Source organism: Pantherophis guttatus, chromosome 1, assembly GCF_059756535.1.
Source record: "Pantherophis guttatus breed Tessera chromosome 1, ASM5975653v1, whole genome shotgun sequence".
In the NCBI taxonomy this organism is placed as follows: Eukaryota; Metazoa; Chordata; class Lepidosauria; order Squamata; family Colubridae; genus Pantherophis; species Pantherophis guttatus.
In genome coordinates, this window is record NC_142063.1 from 217529875 (window position 1) to 217548408 (window position 18534).

Here is an 18534-nt window from a genome sequence, read left to right on the forward strand (position 1 = left end):
ATTATTATTTTGCCCAGCATTTCTTTTCTTTAGGAAGATGATTGTGGTAGCAGGTCCTACCTGGAAGTTGGATCAAGGTGGGAAGGAAGCTGGGCCTACAGAGATGATCGTGGGGTTGAGACTTCTCCTCCACCCACTCAACTGAACCCCACAGTCAGTCTTTGGGTTTCTTGTTTTTCCTCACCTGCTTGAAATCCTTTGATTGCACAAACCTTCTATAATGCCATTATCTCATGACTGCAATAGCCTGTAAAATGCTTCAGCTCCTCTAACAAATGCTAGAGAACTCCTCTCTGCTTTTCAAAGATAGTTGTTTTTATAAATGCGTAGAGTTTGTTTTTAAAGTTTTAGGTAAGTAAAAAAGGCCCTACCACACATACACACACATACTGCACATCATTCAGTACAGAAAATAAATGCAGTATAAGTTGACATGGATCCAATCTGGCAATTATCTTTAAGATTATTAATGAGAAATTGATGGACAAATCTGCAAGATTGGAATTCTCCCTCCTTCCAAGGAAACAGCTAAATAAAGTGATTCTTCCCAGGATCACTCTTCCCTGTGGTACCTATGTGTTTGGAATCTACATTAAGTATTGATAAATTTCTGAATCTATCTGAAAGTGATGCTCTCTTTCCAATTTAGCGCAAGTGAAGTTTAATTATAATAATGGAAGGGCACACAAAGGCTGGACTGGTTCATATTTATGATGGTTGCAGTGTCCTGAGGTCCTGTGATCACCTTTTGTGACCTTCTGACAAGCTAAGTCAATGGGGAAGCCAGATTCACTTAACAATTATGTTATCATCTTAACAAGTGCACTGATTCACTTAACAACGGTGGCAAGAGAGATTGTAAAAGGGAGCAAGACTCCCTTAACAACTGTTTCACTTAGTATCACTTAGCAACAGAAATTTTGGACTCCATTGTGGTAGTGAGTCCAGGACTACTTATAATTAAATCTACCAAAGATTTCTTAAACTAAATTATATGCTTTTGAACTGCATGAAGGCTTCATATGAATCTTATTGCAACCTCTGATCCATGTTTATATTTATTTGTATAGTTTCTCACAATTTTTTGTATCTTTTCCTTAACTTTCCTTTACATATGTTCTTATGTTTTGCTTTTGTTCATATAATTTTTTAAGTAAAAATATGTAAATAAAAACAAAAGGAATGACATTAAGTGGGGCTATGTTGAAATATTTAATTGTGATGAAAATATCAGGTTTAAAAAAGAGAAGCATCTTGGCAGACTGGCAGTTCTGAATTCCATATCCCTTTTGTGCAGGATAATTGTTTTTGTCCAAGTAGTTTATATCTTTAGTGGCACTGAAGATTTTCCAGCTTCTAAGCAATGGATGAAGTCCTCATGTTCTTCTTTGACTGGAGAACCAGGTTGTAACTCTTAAAGCAAAAACAGAACATGAGGTGAAAAACCAGGCACATTAATGTCCATGGATCAACTTGTGATGGCTTTAATATACTGAAATAAAAGCCATATTCTCCAGTCTACTAAATTATTATTCTTATAGACTTTAAGGGGCATTTAACTCATAGTGTAGTCAGTTGTGAAGCCCAGATTTTTCGTATTACAGCACATGCAGTTACATACAAATACATTTTTTTCAAATTAATACCTTCATATTTTATAAAACATATATATATGTTACATAAAATTATGCAATAAATGTGAAAAATTAAATACACAATAATTACTGCAAGTAACAAACTTAGGAACAGCCTTGTAATATCTTTGTTTTTTCTTTTGCTTTGATGTAATAATTATGTAATAATTTTCAAGAGTGCCTATTAATCAGATTATTTGGCTGTTAAAGGAACAATTAATAAACATTTTTTATTGTTTATTCAGGTGACAGTGATTCCATGAATCATAAGCAACTTTGTGGTGAAAAGGAATAAAGTCTGCATCACAATCTCTGTTCCTTACATACTTACTAGTGACAGCAAAACTCAAGTCCTAAAGGACAGAACTTGCACTGCGGTGTCGTAATGACTGTTTACTTACTTTAGCACCATCATGGTTAGGAACAAAAACCTAGGATAGTAATTTACAGCAATATATCTTGCTGAATACAGCCCCACATATACCCGTGATGGCGAATCTATGGCATGCAGAGCCATCTCTGCGAGCACGCGATCCGTCGCCCTAGGTCAGCTCCACCGTGCATGCCTGAGCGCCTCCTGCTGGCCAGCTGAGTTTTGGCTGGCCCCCGCCCATGCCCCCGCCACCCCTCCCCTCCCAGGAGTCTCCATATGGCCCATTTTGGATGCCAGGTAAGTACCGGGCTTGCTCGGAGGCTCTGGGAGGGCGAAAAACGGGCCTACCGGAAGTACCGGAAGTCCGGAAATGGGCCATTTCCAGCCTCTCAGAGGCTTCAGGGAGGCCTGCTAGGGCATGCATGTGTGGAGGGGCGGGGGAGATTTCTTGACTTTCATGCTTTCCTCCTAACTTTTTCACCACTTTTGTAACATCCTACATCAAAGAGAATTCTGGAGAACCTGAAAATTTGCATACATTTTTTTTACTATTTTATTTAGCCACGATTAATGTATTCTAATTGGTGGCGTAGTGGTTAAGAATGGCGTATTATAGGCAAACTCTGCCCACAGTTTGGAATTTGATCCTGAGTGGCTCAAGGTTGACTCAGCTTTCCATCCTTCTGAGGTCGGTTAAGTGAGGACCCAGATTGTTAGGAGCAATAGGCTGATATTTGTAAACAGCTCAGAGAGTGCTGTAAAGCACTATGAAGCAATATACAAGTCCAAGGGCTATTACTGTTATTTATCTTTAGTTCTTTATCCTTAATCAATTTACCAGGATGTCAAACTGACCAACAGCTAGTAATTCTTTTGTTATATACCCACTGCCTAATAAAATATAAATCTGATTTTATCTCCCAATGAATCTTCCATCATGATAATTTTTTTTAAAAAATAGACAGCACTTTTCCAGGGTTAGCACACTTGTTACATATACCCCAAAATACTCTTCACCTTAACTTTGGGCTTTTCTTTTGCAATATGTGTTTTTGTACAATTTGTATTTTCTTAAACTGCTGAAATACTGCTTTTCTTAATTGCCTCACTCAGTGCTCGCATAATGACACATGATTTTACTTTATGAACGTCTTTTATGCAGACAACTTCTAAAGCTGTTCTAAAGGAAGCATTCTTTTTATTCTAACCATATAATGTCTAAACTTGGTGCTCACCATTGTCATTTAAATTTGCCCATATTTTTACAAGGAAAAAAAAGCATACAAATATATTATATTCTAGCTATATCCTTATAAGCTATTTGCTGCTTTGTAGCTTATCCCAGAGAATGGATAAGGTCTTTTTTCTGAGCAAGGCCATAAAGTATCACATTTTTTTCCATAAAAGATCTTACAACCTCCAGATAAGGAAATTTATATCCGTTAATAATATTAAGAAACCAACTTTTTATTCACCTTGAACCCTAAAGGTATGTCCATCGTGTCAGAGTATGTCTCTCACAGAGATTACTTTGGTTAACACATTGGTCCAAGCCATACAAAGTTTGTTTCATTTAAAGGAAGTGAGAACTCTGCTACTTGCTTTGTAAACCATGGTTATGGCTTAACTTCTGTGAATCCAATTCTGATTTCTTAAATAAGCCATAATTAAACCAATTATGACCTACTGTGACTTATAAAACCAACTCTGACTTATTTAGGAAGCCATATCATTATATTCTATCAGGCTGTGTTGCAGCTGGAATAATGACTTGTGGAGAATTGTCATATATGGAGTGCTGTCTACTGCCATTTACCAACTGTCCAGAGTCCTGCACTTCAGATCCGGTAGCCTTTGTTTCTGTTGCATTAAAATCATGTACATTTAACAGATTCTGAGGATGTTCCAGTAGCAATAGCACTTACATACCACTTCACAGTGCTTTATAGACCTCTCTAAGTGGTTTACAGAGTCAGCATATTGCCCCCAACAATCTGGGCCCTCATTTTACCCACCTCAGACGGATGGAAGGCTGAGTCAACCTTGAACCTGGTAAGATTTAAACTGCCAAATTTTAGGCAGCCTGCAATCAGCAGAAGTAGCCTGCAATACTGCATACTAACCACTGTGCCACCACATCTCCTGTAGCTGGTTGTCTGCATGAATATATATACATATGTTCTCCTTGCCAATATATTCACTCATTGGATTAATTGGCTTTGATTCCATTGTATTGCCCCTGATTTCTTTAAATTTGGCAGGTATATAAATGCTGCATTGGCAAGCTTTTTAGAGATCCAGCAACGTAATTAAAAGGCAGTTCATGGTTTTAATCTAATCCTGTCCCATGCCTATACATGAAAGTAAATTCAATTTGCTAGGTGTAATTTAGATTCTTAATAAGGAAAGCTTCACAAAAGGTTAATTCTGAACCGGTAGCATTTGTAGGGAATCCACAGTGTCAGTATGTGTACATTAAAAGGGATGGCGCTCTGATCAATAGCACCACAGCTATTGATACTATTTTGAGCAATATTTCTTGCATACTTTCATAATCCTTTCATGCAATGCAAAAAGATCTACTTATAATTGGTGGCGGAAGACATTAAAGCATGTTGCTTCCTGTTCCATCCTTCAAAACATTCTGTATATTTTTATTCCCTAACTAAGGGGAAGATATTAAGGCAGCAATCCTATGTTTATTTATCTGGGATTATGCTCCAGAAATGAAATAGAATTTATTTATAAGTAACACTTGCAGATGAATCTATTATTAGTTTTCAAGTTACCTGGTCAAAGGACTTCAAGCCAAGGTCCTAAATTAATGCTAGGTAGATTTTCACATGACACAAAATTTTTAGGATATTTTCCAAGTAGAAAAGGGTCAGGGGGTGCTTCCGTCAAGCCTGTGTTATCACAAATAAGTCTGGATAAAGAATATTTTCCAAGCTCCTGCCTTTGAGCATCAGTAAAAATGTTGACGTTCTCCCACCAAAATCTGCACAGGAAGAAGATCCCAATACAATTACAATCTTTCAGTATATATCCCGATTTCATAGAACTAAATTTGTTGATATTGAAATATGTATTAGGGCATGGTTAGAAATGGATTAAAATTTGTGTAGAGAGTAGAGTATTACAAAATAGAATCTCACGAATGGCTAAGGATTATACGTTGCATCGAAGGATATGGAAGAAAAGTAATATTATGGATTTAAAGGTGCAGTAATAAGAATACTGAATGGAATTCTACTTCACCGTGTGAGAGAAATGTAACTTTGTTCAGGCACTAAAGACGCAGAGCACTGAGCATGTCAGTGTTTGTCAATGATATTTTTCTATTGCAAATGATGTGCTTTCAGAGTGAACACCGAGAAGATGTTTGTACTATAATTGTATCCAGTTTGGTTTCTATCAAGCAACAGTTCCCTAGTAAAGCAGGCTTCTGGTTCACCTGGACAACATTACAGGTATACCTGTTTCTGGACAGGCTTATCCACTGTAGATCTTTGTACTCCACCATCTGTACTCCACCACTATGTGTATTTTATCTTTTGGCTGTTCACCGCCCTGAGTCCTTCGGGAGCAGGGCGGTATATAAATTTAATAATAAATAAATAAAATAAATAAATAAATCTTGTTCATGTCAGGGGTATCGTTTAAGGCAGTTCTGGGTTGAAAAGATTAGCTAGTCACATCACCATTGTTCAGGGGATGTCCAGGGGGGCTCCTATCATGTCCCCACCAAGAAGCTGGAGCAAATGATGGGAGCTCACCCCGTCACACAGCAGCACTCAGGTCTTGAACGGGGGCTTGCTTACCTCCAACCCAGCAATCTTTGCACTGATATGGGAACATCTGCAAAGAGATCACTGGTGCTATATTGGCAGAGGATGTTAGCTATGTAATGGGGTATTGAGTCCCTGAGTTCTATCAGGTATCCTCAGTCCAATTTTGTAAGTCACAGAGGGTTTGTTATTCCTCCTTGGCAGAAGCTATAACTTCCAGTTGCTAACATGATGGTGGGGGTGATAGTAATGATGATAGTAATGTGGTGATAATGTGAATGAAAGGAAGGAAGGAAGGAAGGAGGGAGGGAGAGAGGGAGGAAGGAAGGAAGGAAGGAAGGAAGGAAGGAAGGAAGGAAGGAAGGAAGGAAGGAAGGAAGGAAGGAAGGAAGGAAGGCTTCACTGTGCTGAAGATCACCAAACCTATTGAGTCCAGATATCTAAATGGCTCACCCAGTCTGTTCTGTAAAAGCAAGTATAATCCAATAATGCAGGTATAGTAAACTTACCTATCGCCATCTCTCAATGCTTTCATTTGCTTTCCAATGATACATGCAAACAAGGGACCCGTTCTGGCATCAGGATGAATACTTTCTACTATTCCTCCCAGCCAGACATCAATATTGTTGGGGTTTCTGTAGAGTTCCATAATTCTTTGGACAACGGTTTTATTCTCTATTGCTGTCATCAACTCCTGTTCTGTCCTTAGTCTTGGCAAGTCACAGAATTCTCGCCAGTCATTGTAACCTACAGATATTGCATACACAATAAGATTCAAAATATTTCTCTTTTTTAGATATACAAAAGTACCCCTTACTATGTTAGCAGTGCATCAGTTCTAAAAAACCTGAACCCCTGCCTCCATGAAATAATAATTTTTGTACCAAAAGCTTTTTGTAAAATGAGAATCCTTGGGACTCTATGGATATAACCGTGCAGTTTTTGTAGCAATGGTATGCAAGTGATGTGGCAGTACCGTCTTTTGGAATTCTTTTCAATTTTCCTGTCAAGCCTAAAGGTAAAGGTAAAGGTTCCTCTCCTACATATGTGTTAGTCGTTTCCAATTCTAGGGGGCAGTGCTCATCTCCATTTCTAAGCCGAAGAGCCAGCGCTGTCCAAAGACGTCTCCATGGTCATGTGGCCGGCATGACTAAATGCCAAAGGTGCATGGAATGCTGTTACCTTCCCACCAAAGGTGATTCCTATTTTTCTACTTGCATTTTTTACGTGCCTTCGAACTGCTAGGTTGGCAGAAGCTGGGACAAAGAATAGGAGCTCATGTTACACAGCACTAGGGATTCGAACCGCTGAACTGCTGACCTTTCGATCAACAAGCTCAGCATCTTAGCCCTGATATATCCTCATGGCTCCCAATCCATGTGTAAACTGAGCTTAGAGCAACAGTGGACTTTTTCTAGTATTTAAAAAAATACTAGAAAAAGTCATTGCTTTGTCTTGGCATAAAGAATGTATTTGTCATATTGGAATCCCATCTGCTCGCTCAAAAAATTACATTGGCTATGTAGCCCACCTATCCAATGTAATTTTAGGGCCAAGTATTGAGCTAGTTTTAATTGAAACTAGCCCAAGAATCAGAGAAAAAAGCTTTGAGAGGGGATTTGAGATACAATAGGCCTTGCCAATTCAAATCTGCAACCCTATGCAAATGAAGCTGTGGGACAGTAAATATTTTGCATAGCCTTCATCTTACATTGCACCAATATAACCTTCAGACTCTCTGATTCATCAGAATTGTATATAGATGCATTTTTTCTGCAAAGTACGTTTGTGGAAATACTGATGGCTGTGATGCAAAACTGTAACTGGATTTGTTAATAAGTCCCAGTCCAGCATGGTTCTGCTTATCATAATGGCAAACCAATCACTAATTTGATTTAGGGCTTTTCAAGAGTAAGAGGCTCAAAGATGTCAAGTTCGCTATTAACAGCTAATCTTCAGGGTCAGAGTATTACAGTAGCTATATTCTATTAATTAAAACAGAGGAACTTGTATTGAGGTGAATTATATAAAACATAGGAAAGAGGATTGGAAATTGATGGTTAATGGATTGAAAAACTAGAGCTCTGAAACCATGAATGGAATGTTTCATCTGATATTAAAAGTTTTAGTTAAGTAGGAAAATGAATACAATGTCAGGATTCCAAGTAACACCCCCAATGAAAAAAGTCTCCGAAGCTAGAAGTTCCTCAAAGTTCCATTTTATTAGAGATGTCATATTGGCACATCTGGGAAAACCCGAATCTGAAACCTTCCAGGTTTCCCCCACCCATAGGAAAGTCCAAGTTCCTGGCCAGCACTCACATGTCCATCACATGGCCCAATCAATGCACCGTCCCAACTGGAGATCCCTCCCAGTCACACCACTCCAGGTGCAGGGCAAGATGTCCTTGACTCTCAGAGAAAGGAATGTTATTATGACTATATATATCTCCCCTGCTCCAGGCCTGGAAGCCATCTTTTGCACTGGATCTTCAGGCCTGCCATACTGTATGAAAGAGCAGATTAGGCCTATATAGATTTTAGGACATAGTTTGGAAAAGGTGCATTAGAACGTGCAGGGGAGGAAGAGTAGTACTTGTCTGCAGCTCTTTAAAGCAGCCACACTTTTCATGTGTTCACACAGTTACTCTCTGCATCCACCAGGTAAGCTTTAAAGAGTTACAGTCACATGGTATACTTGCATACCTTAATGGGGTTATTTTGGAATTGAATTTGGAAAGTAAATACAGGTAGTCCTTGATTTACGACTGCAATTGAGCCCAACATTTCTGTTGTTAAGTGAGACAACTCTTAAGTGAGTTTTGCCCAATTTTATGACCTTTCCTGCAATAGTTGTTAAGTGAATTACTGCAGTTGATAAGTTAGAAACCCGGTTGTTAAGTGTATCTGGTTTCCCCATTGACTTTGCTTGTCAAAAGGTTGCAAAAAGTGATCACATGACCTTGGGACACAGCAATGATCATAAGTATGAACCAGTTGCCAAGTGTCTGGATTTTGACCACGTGATCATGGGGATGCTACAAAGGTTGTAACTGTGAAAAACGGTCATGAGTCACTTTTTTCAGTGCCATTGTAACTATGAATGGTCACTAAATGAACTGCTGTAAGTCGAGGACTACCTGTAATAGGAATGAATAAAAATCATGCCTTGAAATCTACTCCTGTAAACCTTGGTTACTCTTTCAATGTGCACAATATACAACATAATGTTAGAAACAATGGGTGGAAAGTAATCAAGGAGAGAAGCAACCTGGAATTGAAGATAAACTTCCTAACAGTGAGGACAATTAACCAGTGGAACAGCTTGTCTCCAGAAGTTGTGGATGCTCCATCACTAGATGTTTTTAAGAAGAGACTGGACATGTCTGTAATGGTATAGGGCCGTGATGGCGAACCTATGGCACGCGTGAGCCATATCTGTGGGCACGTGAGCGTTGCCCTAGCTAGCTCCAGCGCGCATGCCGGCCAGCTGATTTTGGGGCCTTCTGGGCCCACTGGAAGTTGGGAAATGGGCTGTTTCTGGCCTCCAGAGGGCCTCCGGGGAGTGGGGAAGGCTGTTTTTGCCCTCCCCAGGCTCCTAGAAAGCTTCTGGAGCCTGGGGAGGCCGAAAAAGGGGCCTACCTGGCCCAGTGTGCCATCGCATACCAAAAATGGAGGAAGCGCGGGGGGGGTCACACGCGCATGCAGGAGGCGGGGCACATTGAATTATGGGTGTGGGCACACGCGTGCGCAACCACCCCTCGTGCTCCCCCCGCTTTTGGCACTCGATGGCAAAAAGGTTAGCCATCATTGGTATAGGGTCTCCTGTTTGAGCAGGGTGGGTTGGACTAGAAGACCTCCAAGGTCCCTTTCACCTCTATTCTGATTCTGATTCTGGAGTAACGGCTGCAGGCAAGAACTATAATCTTATTACTTCTTTGCAGCAGGATCAATTAACTTGTGGGGAAAGTGGCTGGTAAACAAATGTTAAATCTTCCCCGTTATGTCCTTTGATTATCTTCTTAATCAAAGAAGGCTGTTCCTCATGAACAGAGGCAGAGAAATTGACATTTCTTGTACTTTTGGACACTATTTCTCTGCTATCACAGGCTGTTGGTAGCATGCATTGCGGCATTATCTACTTGATCCATCCCCAAGTTTGACCACTTCTGCGATAAAGAAAGCCAGCATCACATGAAACTCATTCTACCAACCCCCTCAGGAAAAAAATAGCTTTGAATAATCATAACCGATATTCAAGTCACAGAAGAAATATACATCATGTTTCATTCTAATGTTGACATAGAACATCTTTAAAGAAAAAAAAAACCAATATACCTGGGAGCCCATGATCACGTCCCCGTTGTAAATCAAGTGATGATAAATCCAAGGAAGCATTGTTGGACAATACAAAGAGCTTCTTCGTTAATTCTTCATTCAGCAATTGGTCCTGGACCTGAAGTTTTGCTGCAGTTGTTAGCGTTCCTCTTAGCAAGGGATCCAAACCACCTCCGACCACAAAAATAAGTAGCATTTATAAGAAACTAAATTAGTTAGGATGAGTGCTTACAGGTAAGATTTCATTAACTATCCAAGAAAAATAACTTACCTGTCACTTACAAGATATTTTTCTTTAATATCATTAGGTCAGTTATGCCCATTGATGCATAATCTTTTCTTTATAAAATGTATGCTAAGCTCTTGATTTAACAGGCTAAGGGGGAAAAAGGCTATGTGTTAAGACTGAAAGTTCACTACATCCAAAGGAATGCATAAAATGGCAAATGGGAATTTATGCCTGCACAGAAGTGTGCAGTATATGGATAGACTTATTTATTTATTTATTTATTTGATTTTTATACCACCCTTCTCCAGCAGGACTCAGGGCGGTCTCTTGCATTCAAAGTCTGCTAAGTTAAGTTCCATTAAGCTGAAAAGTTACTATATAAGGAAGCAAAGGATTGTGGAGGCACCTATCCCACAGCCTTATACCATCCTACATGAAGGGTCCTTGGTGCTCTCTGTTCTTGTAGACCTTTCATTACTAGGTAGCATCATCAGTGTTCCCGAGTTACCTAGATTGAGTAATGAAAAATCTGCACGAAAACAATCAAGCTCAAGGACCCTTCATTTCAACTATGAGCTACAAATATTCTGCTTTATTGATCACGCAATATCTACCTCTTCAGAAACAAGATGTCAATAGTGAAGGCTTTCTGATGTTGCTGAGCTACTACCCACAAAACCTTCACCGTTACTGGTTGGGTTTGCTGGAAGACATTCAGCAACATCTGGAGGATTTTTTTTTGTTTCCTAGATCTGTAAATTGGAGGTTTAGGTATTATTGGTACTCTATTTATAACATCACACTATAAAAAATTAGTCTAGACCTATCGAACAAATGAAAAATTATGGCAATAATTCAGAAAGTAAGAGCTTTGATTGTATTTCATATACAGTACACCTTGCCGTGTGTACACATATCCTTATTCCACCCTGGATTGTAACCCATTTGACAAGCCCAATTTATTCAGAAAGCAAAAATAAATGAAAAGGGTGCGTAATTAATTCTACCAGCTAGAAGCAGAAAACCAAAATGTGTCAGCTAATGATTCAACAGTCAGAACAATGTTGGAATGAAAACAAAACCTTTTCTTTGAAAGAGAATTCAATTAGGAAGAATATTGTAGCGATGTTAGTGGATGTAACTGCATTACACGAAGTACCTTCTTTAATGAGTCTCCAGGGAGTGAAAAAAACCTCATGCAAGTAAAGATTAGGAAGCGTTGGGTCTTCCTTATACTGTGCATTGAGCCTCTTCACCAGTGGATGAATTGCAGCGTGAGCAAAGCGAAAGGCTGCGGTCGAAAATACGTTGGTTACTGTTGGATTGATTGTGGGATCATAGCCTTGATAAGGACCAATGTATTGTTCGAAAGCATCCAGACCAATGATTTTGGGAATGTAATCCCTGATGGTAATAATCTGAAGGAATAAATAAGAAAGAAAGTAAGAAAACTCCGATAGTGCTTTAGGAAGGACAAACTATTAACAAGAAACATTGGGCTGATTTTATCAAACTCCCAACATTCCCAAAGAAAGTGACTCCTTGGACAATATCAGGCGGTAGAGATGCCTTCATTGCAAGCAAGGCAGCCTGGAATTCAGGGGTGAAATCCAGCAGGTTTCAACAAGTTCTGGAGAACCGGTAGCGGAAATTTTGAGTAGTTCGGAGAACCGGCAAATACCACCTCTGGCTGGCCCCAGAGTGGGCTGGGAATGGAGGTTTTGCAATATCCTTCCCCTGCCATGCCCACCAAGCCACACCACACCCACCAAGCCACACCCACAGAACCGGCAGTAAAAAAAATTGGTTTTTACCACTGCTTGAATTCCATTGGAAACTCTGGCTTTGAGCAACTTGCTTTCAAGTTTATGCCCACTCACCTGGTTTTTGATGAAAGGCTTCTTTCCTGAATGAAATTATGGGCAGATTTTAAGATAACATGCTCACAAAATCCATCTGGTAAGGCCATTTACAATTATCTACAGAAAATTCATAGTCATCTAAAGCCTCATATTCAGTTATAGAAATTATTTAGCACACGCTTTTATATGCAATAGGTTTATTGATGCGTTTAGGTGGGGGACCAGCCCCCCCGATTCTCATTGTGTGTACTAGAAATGTGAACAGACATCATTTTGGCTCATCTATTGAGAGCAATCAAACACATTCTCTATGCAAGTATATGATGGCCTATCATGGTAATAAAGATTTTCTTGATTGATCTATCAAAGTTTCTCCTATGCTGTCAAGAAAACTTTGCATGCAGTCCTCAACTCACAACCATAACAGAACCTGCAATTGCAATTGTAAGTCATTCCAGTCATTATGCGGGTCATCACACAACCACACCTGATTTTATGACCAGGATGGATGTTTCTGTTGCACCAGCCTGATGGTCCTATGAGAATTCTGGCCCGGGAGTGAGCAAACTTCTCAGATTTGTTACTTGTGTCTTTTCTTATTCCTTAGAAGGCATCAATCAAAGAAATGCTCCTGAACGACAAAGCAATCATGTGCTCTAAATGCTAAACCAATCATGTCCCACTAAACACTCAATTTAGGAAGGCATTTTTTTAGTCCTGGAACCGAGATCTAAGTCCATTGCTGATTAATCGAAGGGTTTTTCATTTCAGCAGCCTTAGCAAGGTGCTAATTCAGAATTAGAAACTCTGTAATCTATCTTCTGCCCATACCTCTTCTACTGATGGGGGAGAGATTAAGAAATCAATCTTGTCACAACAGTATATAATGCTGGCTCAGCAGAGGCCAAATTACCTTGCTGGATGAGCCAACCTTTTTAAAAAATTATATTATTGCTGTCTTTATATATTTCTCCTCTCTTCTCTGCGCGAACTCACAAACAGATCACTACAGTTGATAGGATCAACTACACAAGGCACACACACACACACAAACACAAAATCCTACTTCCAAGTAGGACTTATAAGATCTCATCTTTGAAAGGCCCAGCAACAACAACTAACATTTCTGATTAACCTGTGCAATCTGGAGTAACGAGGATTTAATAACTTGTCAGGAAAACTCCAGTGGTTTTCTTTGTCAAACACAGACAGCTAATTATTGGACCAACCAACTGCTACAATCCCTGATCAGTATCCATAATGAAAAGGATTTGGAGTGGCTGCTGTGTAAAATATTTGGGGAATCTGAAGTTACTGAGCTAATACATCCTTATGTATTTATGCATATATTTAAAATAATCCTTCAAAGCATCTCATGGCAGGTTACACTTCTGAAAAAGAAAGTGTATTGTAATTAGAAAATAATCCCAGATAGTATGGTGGTGCAGTGGTCAGAATGCAGCAGGCTAATTTTGCTGGCTGCAAACAGTTCAATTCTCACCAGCTCAAAGTTGACTCAGCCTCCCATCCTTCCGAGGTCGGTAAAATGAGGACCCAGATTGTTGGAGGCCATAGGCTGACTCTGTAAAGCACGTAGAGAGGGCTGTAAAGTACTATGAAGTGGTATATAAGTCTAAGTGCTATTGCTATTGTGAAGTGCCATTGCCATTGGCCAGGCCAACTGAAAGTCACAGAAGTCTGAGTCGTCCCTTTTTCCCTAGTTATCAAACTTTTAAAAAATAAAAAGTTCAGAGAATATATTTCTAGCTGGGCCCTGCTCTTGCAGCTAGTTTTGTGCCTTTAGGGTTTCCTCTCTCCGCTCTGCCATCTTTGAATGTGGCTCCCATCATCAAACATTTGTAAACAGCTCAGCGAGAGCTGTAAAGCACTATGACGTGGTATATAAATCTAAGTGCTATTAAATCTAAGACGTTATTGCTATAACGTCTCTATGAGACCTTCCAGTATTGAAACAGCAAGTCTTTCAGCAAACAGGCCCATAAGTGAGATGTGGATATCTCTTTAAATCAGGATGTTTTCAAAAATCCCATCTGGGCCAGACTGTTCAAACTGAGCTCAACTCTGCCTTACATTACTGCAAAAGGAAAATAACAGCTGATAGTCTTCATTCAGCCAGCCTTTCTGGCAAGGAATGGTTCGTATTGTACTTCGGAGACACCCAGTCTTATTCAGGGATAAATAAATAAATAAAAGCCTTTATCTTTGCAATACAAGAGTGACCTAAATTGAGTGGAGCCCTCTGAAAGGAAAAGCAAAAAGGCAAAAGAAATGGAAAGACTGCCGTAAGTGGTGAACATCCGCTTCCGTGTGACTGCCATTGCAAATGTCTTGAAAAATTAAAAGGTATTTGGAGAAGAACAAATGGAAGATTCTTTTGCCTTTTTCATTATATGAATTAAATGAGAAACAGTGGAGCCAAGATTAGATCTTTAGCAGACCGCCTTCCCAATGGAATGGGGTAAAACAAAAATGAGCATTTGAGCTTCTTGCGGAAATCACTAAATTCCAAAATGGCAGGATCGGTATAATTTCCCAGCAAATGCCTAGATGCTATCTTCCACAGAATTCTACTGGGTATCGACTCTGGAGCAAAAATGCTGGCAGGGTTTTTTATTTTTAAATTTTTACACATAAGTTGGCTCAAAAAATATCAATTTAAACATATATTTGGCCCTTCACTAAGCCACATGGTTGTTATGGCTAAATTCCCTTTCTATAATTTTGAAGCTTGGTCCTTCAGGGAGACCTCATAATTTATGAGTGTTGCTCCAACTAGAAAAATTGGATATTCTAGACCAGGGTCTCCAACCTTGGCAACTTTAAGATTTGTGGATTTCAACTCCCAGAGTTCTGGGAACCCTGGTCTAGGCCATCCATCACAACCAGGAATAAGTATAAGATCTTCTTCTACCTCAGTCTTATCAGTCTTATCCCTGGTAAATCTGTTGAGACCTTTACCTGAAGCTCTTGGCTGCTGCTGGGCTCTCTTATCAGCTTAAATGGCTACATGGTGAAGGTTTCCTCAATTAGAGGTCCAATCTTTTCTGTCAGATACTTTTGGACAGAAAGAGTAGCTTCTTCATTGGTCCTGAGCCAGGGTCCCTCAGTCAGCAACTATGGCCTTCTCCAACTAAGGAACTCCAACTTTAAGTCAACTCTCACAGCAAATCTAACCAGAGTGGCTAGGACAATTTTCTATCCCAAACAGATAGGAAAGCAACTCTTGGTCTCTTTAGTTGTTTCATATGCTCACTTTGATATTAATCAGTTAGTAAACAGAAACAGTATACAGAAGAGAGGAAAAAACCCAATAAATGAAATTATGAATGTATTGTGTTCTTACTGCCGTTTCAAGGTTGCCTGAATATCTTTCTTACCCTACTTTTTCCTCTTAGTTTGATAAAATCTGCCTCCTCCATTTCTTCCAAGTGTAGTTATGTCACTGCTATCTCTTCCCCTCCCCTCCCTCCCCTCCCTCCTCCTCCTCTCCTTGAAGTTATGACGATGCTGAAAATCAAGACTTACGGCTTGTTCTTGAAACTACAGGCATTGTAGCATCTTCCTGTAATGTGATTGCAATTTGGGCACTTTGCAACCAGTACACCTTTACAATGGTTGCTGCGTCCCATAGTCACATGACCACCATATGCAACCTTCACAGCTGAGTTCTGACAAGCAAAGTGAATGGAGAAGCCAGCAGGAAGTCACAAGCCATGGTCATGTGATGTCACGATTAAGAGATGACTGCTCTGATTAATAAGAGTTGCCAGTCCCTATTGTAAGTGAAGACTACCTGCACTAAATCTACCAGAATCTGTTATAGAACCACTGAGAATCAGCCAGCATATGTATGCCTTGAGTAAACAGTAATAACAAGAACAGGGGTGACTTCAGAAATAACCTTATATTGCATGATATAATTTTCCCCCTCTGCTTCTTAACTTTAGATTCTCCTAGTAAGATGTCATTTCAACAAGATGGAAAGATGTGACCTTGAGACACCTGCATTCATACTGTCTTTCTACTTTAATTTCCCCAGTGACATTATCTATGAATTCACTACGTTTTTATAATGAAGTGTTCACAATATTTTCCAAGCAGGAAGGAAAAAAAAAACATTTTCCTTACTCTGTCATCCCTCAAAGCAGCTAAATCTGTTCTTGCAATTTGTATAAATATTCTGTATTAGGATTCAAAAAAAGTTAGTACTTATTTCTCAGCTACCCTGTTTGCACTATTAAGATGTTATCCTTTCAGTTACTTTCCCCCAAGTTGTAGGGGAATATAGTTGTAGGGGCTTAATAAGAAAGCTTCACATTCATAGTTGATATGTTCAACTCTAGAAGCTGCTAGCTGCTAGTTAAGTACCCATAACATACTTCAGTTATGGATCTATGATTTATGTTACCAACTTGATGTCAAATGACAATTCTTTCTAAACTGTTTCTAATGTGCCAAAGGCTGATCTCATTAACCTGCAATTCTCAAATGGATGAGTAGTATTTTAACCTTGGGCTTCTGGGGAAAAAATAGATATACAAAAAATACAATTCCGTGGTCTTCTTGTTGCTTTGACTTGTTGACTGACTAATTGAGTGATTGGGTGTTGATATGGCTTTCCAAGCATCCTCATCACTAAGCAGTTTATAGTAAAAATAATGAAAGGGGCATGGGAGTAAAATTTAATACAACAATCCATTAAAAAGATTGGAAAGAGAAAAAGGAAAACCAAACTATTCCTCTGTCACATTCACACAGGGAAGGTTTACAGGAAGAAGTACCATATTTTTCGGAGTATAAGACGCACCTTTCCCCCCCACCCCCTAAAAGGGGGTGAAAATTTAGGTGCATCTTATACATCAAATGTAGCCCCAGCCACCCTTTGGCCTCTGCCTCCCAGCAGCAAGCAGCAAGAAGAAACAGCTTGTTTCAGCTTCAGCACAGCCTAATTAGCACAAGTTGATTGGATCGGCCTCCTGACTGTCAGCTGTTTTGCTCTCAGCTGTTTTGCATGCCCTCTGCTGCTTGCTGCAAGGAGGTAAATTGCTGGGAGCAGATTTTTTTTCTTGTACTAATCAAGCTATGCTGAAAACGAGAATGAAAGTAAAGCAGGCTATTTGCTCTTTGCTGCAATGAGGCAAAATTGCTGGGAGGCAGAGACAGAGGCAGATTTCTTCTTCTTGTTTTCCTCACCAAAAAAGGTAGGTGCGTCTTATAGTCCAGAGTGTCTTATACTCTGAAAAATATGGTAGGTGTTTAACAGGCATCTGAAGACAGAACAACTGGTTTCTCATAAGGGGAATCGAATTCCATATAACAGGGGCACAAGTAACTCTGAGATGACCCCTATTGGTTATGGCATTGCTGTAGAACCCCCTCTATTGAGGTCAATAATGACTGCCCAGGTCTGTAATTGGGCTGCCAGGTAGCCTGATCTCAGTATCCATAAGCAGCCAGTATGTTGGTTCAACACAGGAATAACAGTGGAAGGTCCTTCGTGCTCTCTGACCTTGTTATCTTGCAGATGTTTCATTATCCAAACTAGGTAACATCATTAGTGCTGGTAGGGAACAGGGTTTGTTCTCTTTTTATATAAAGTGGCTTGCCCTGTCAGTGTTAGTGGGGATGGTCGGTTGGGCTGTTTACTTTTAGCTTGTTTGGGAGTTCCTTGATTGGGGCATTGTTTACTTCTTGGTTTCTGCTTATCTGGGTGCCGATTGCTGATGGGCAGGTGTTTTGAACTTTTTATTCCCTTTTTGGATGCTGGTTGTCCCTTTTGAATGGTATGTAGCTGTTGTTTATGTTTATGTTCTTGTTGATGGCTGATTTGTCTGGGTGCCAGGCTTTTAGGAATTCCCTAGCCTTTTTGGACTTGGCTTGATCTAGATCATCACAGTTTCCCAGTTGAAACTATGGTTAAGTTTCATATGTTGTGAAATTAAGGAGTTTTTCATCATGTCTTCAAACTGCTAGGTGGCCCACTCAATCTGGTTACTACACTTTGTATTGACTGCATTTTCCACTCCGAGAGCAATAATAGCCTCACATAGAATGAGAGCATTCTAGCATTCCAATAATTTAACTGTGCAATGGGAGCCACATTCAAAGATGACAGAGTGGGGAGAGGAAAACCTACAGGCACAAAACTAGTTGTAAGAGCAAGGCCCAGCTAGAAATGTGTTCTCTGAATTTTTTATTTTTTTAAAGAGCTTGGTAAATAGGGCAAAAGGAAGCCTCAGACTTCTGTGACTCTCAGTTGGCCTGGCCGATGGCAATGGCACTTCACAAT

The 18534-nt window shown here is 39.7% G+C and overlaps 1 protein-coding gene across 1 annotated transcript in view; it reads right to left on the minus strand.

Moving 5' to 3' along the window:
- Nucleotides 1-1236: 1236 nt before the first annotated feature.
- Nucleotides 1237-18534, minus strand: part of TPO (thyroid peroxidase) — a 64911-nt gene continuing 47613 nt past the window's right edge. The window contains exons 7-12 of the mRNA XM_087889276.1: nucleotides 11522-11780; nucleotides 10134-10304; nucleotides 6305-6542; nucleotides 4802-5005; nucleotides 2036-2065; nucleotides 1237-1327 (exon numbers count right to left, since the gene is read on the minus strand). Of these exons, the coding sequence (XP_087745402.1) occupies nucleotides 1237-1327; nucleotides 2036-2065; nucleotides 4802-5005; nucleotides 6305-6542; nucleotides 10134-10304; nucleotides 11522-11780 (993 nt within the window). The remainder of the gene's footprint in view (nucleotides 1328-2035; nucleotides 2066-4801; nucleotides 5006-6304; nucleotides 6543-10133; nucleotides 10305-11521; nucleotides 11781-18534) is intronic.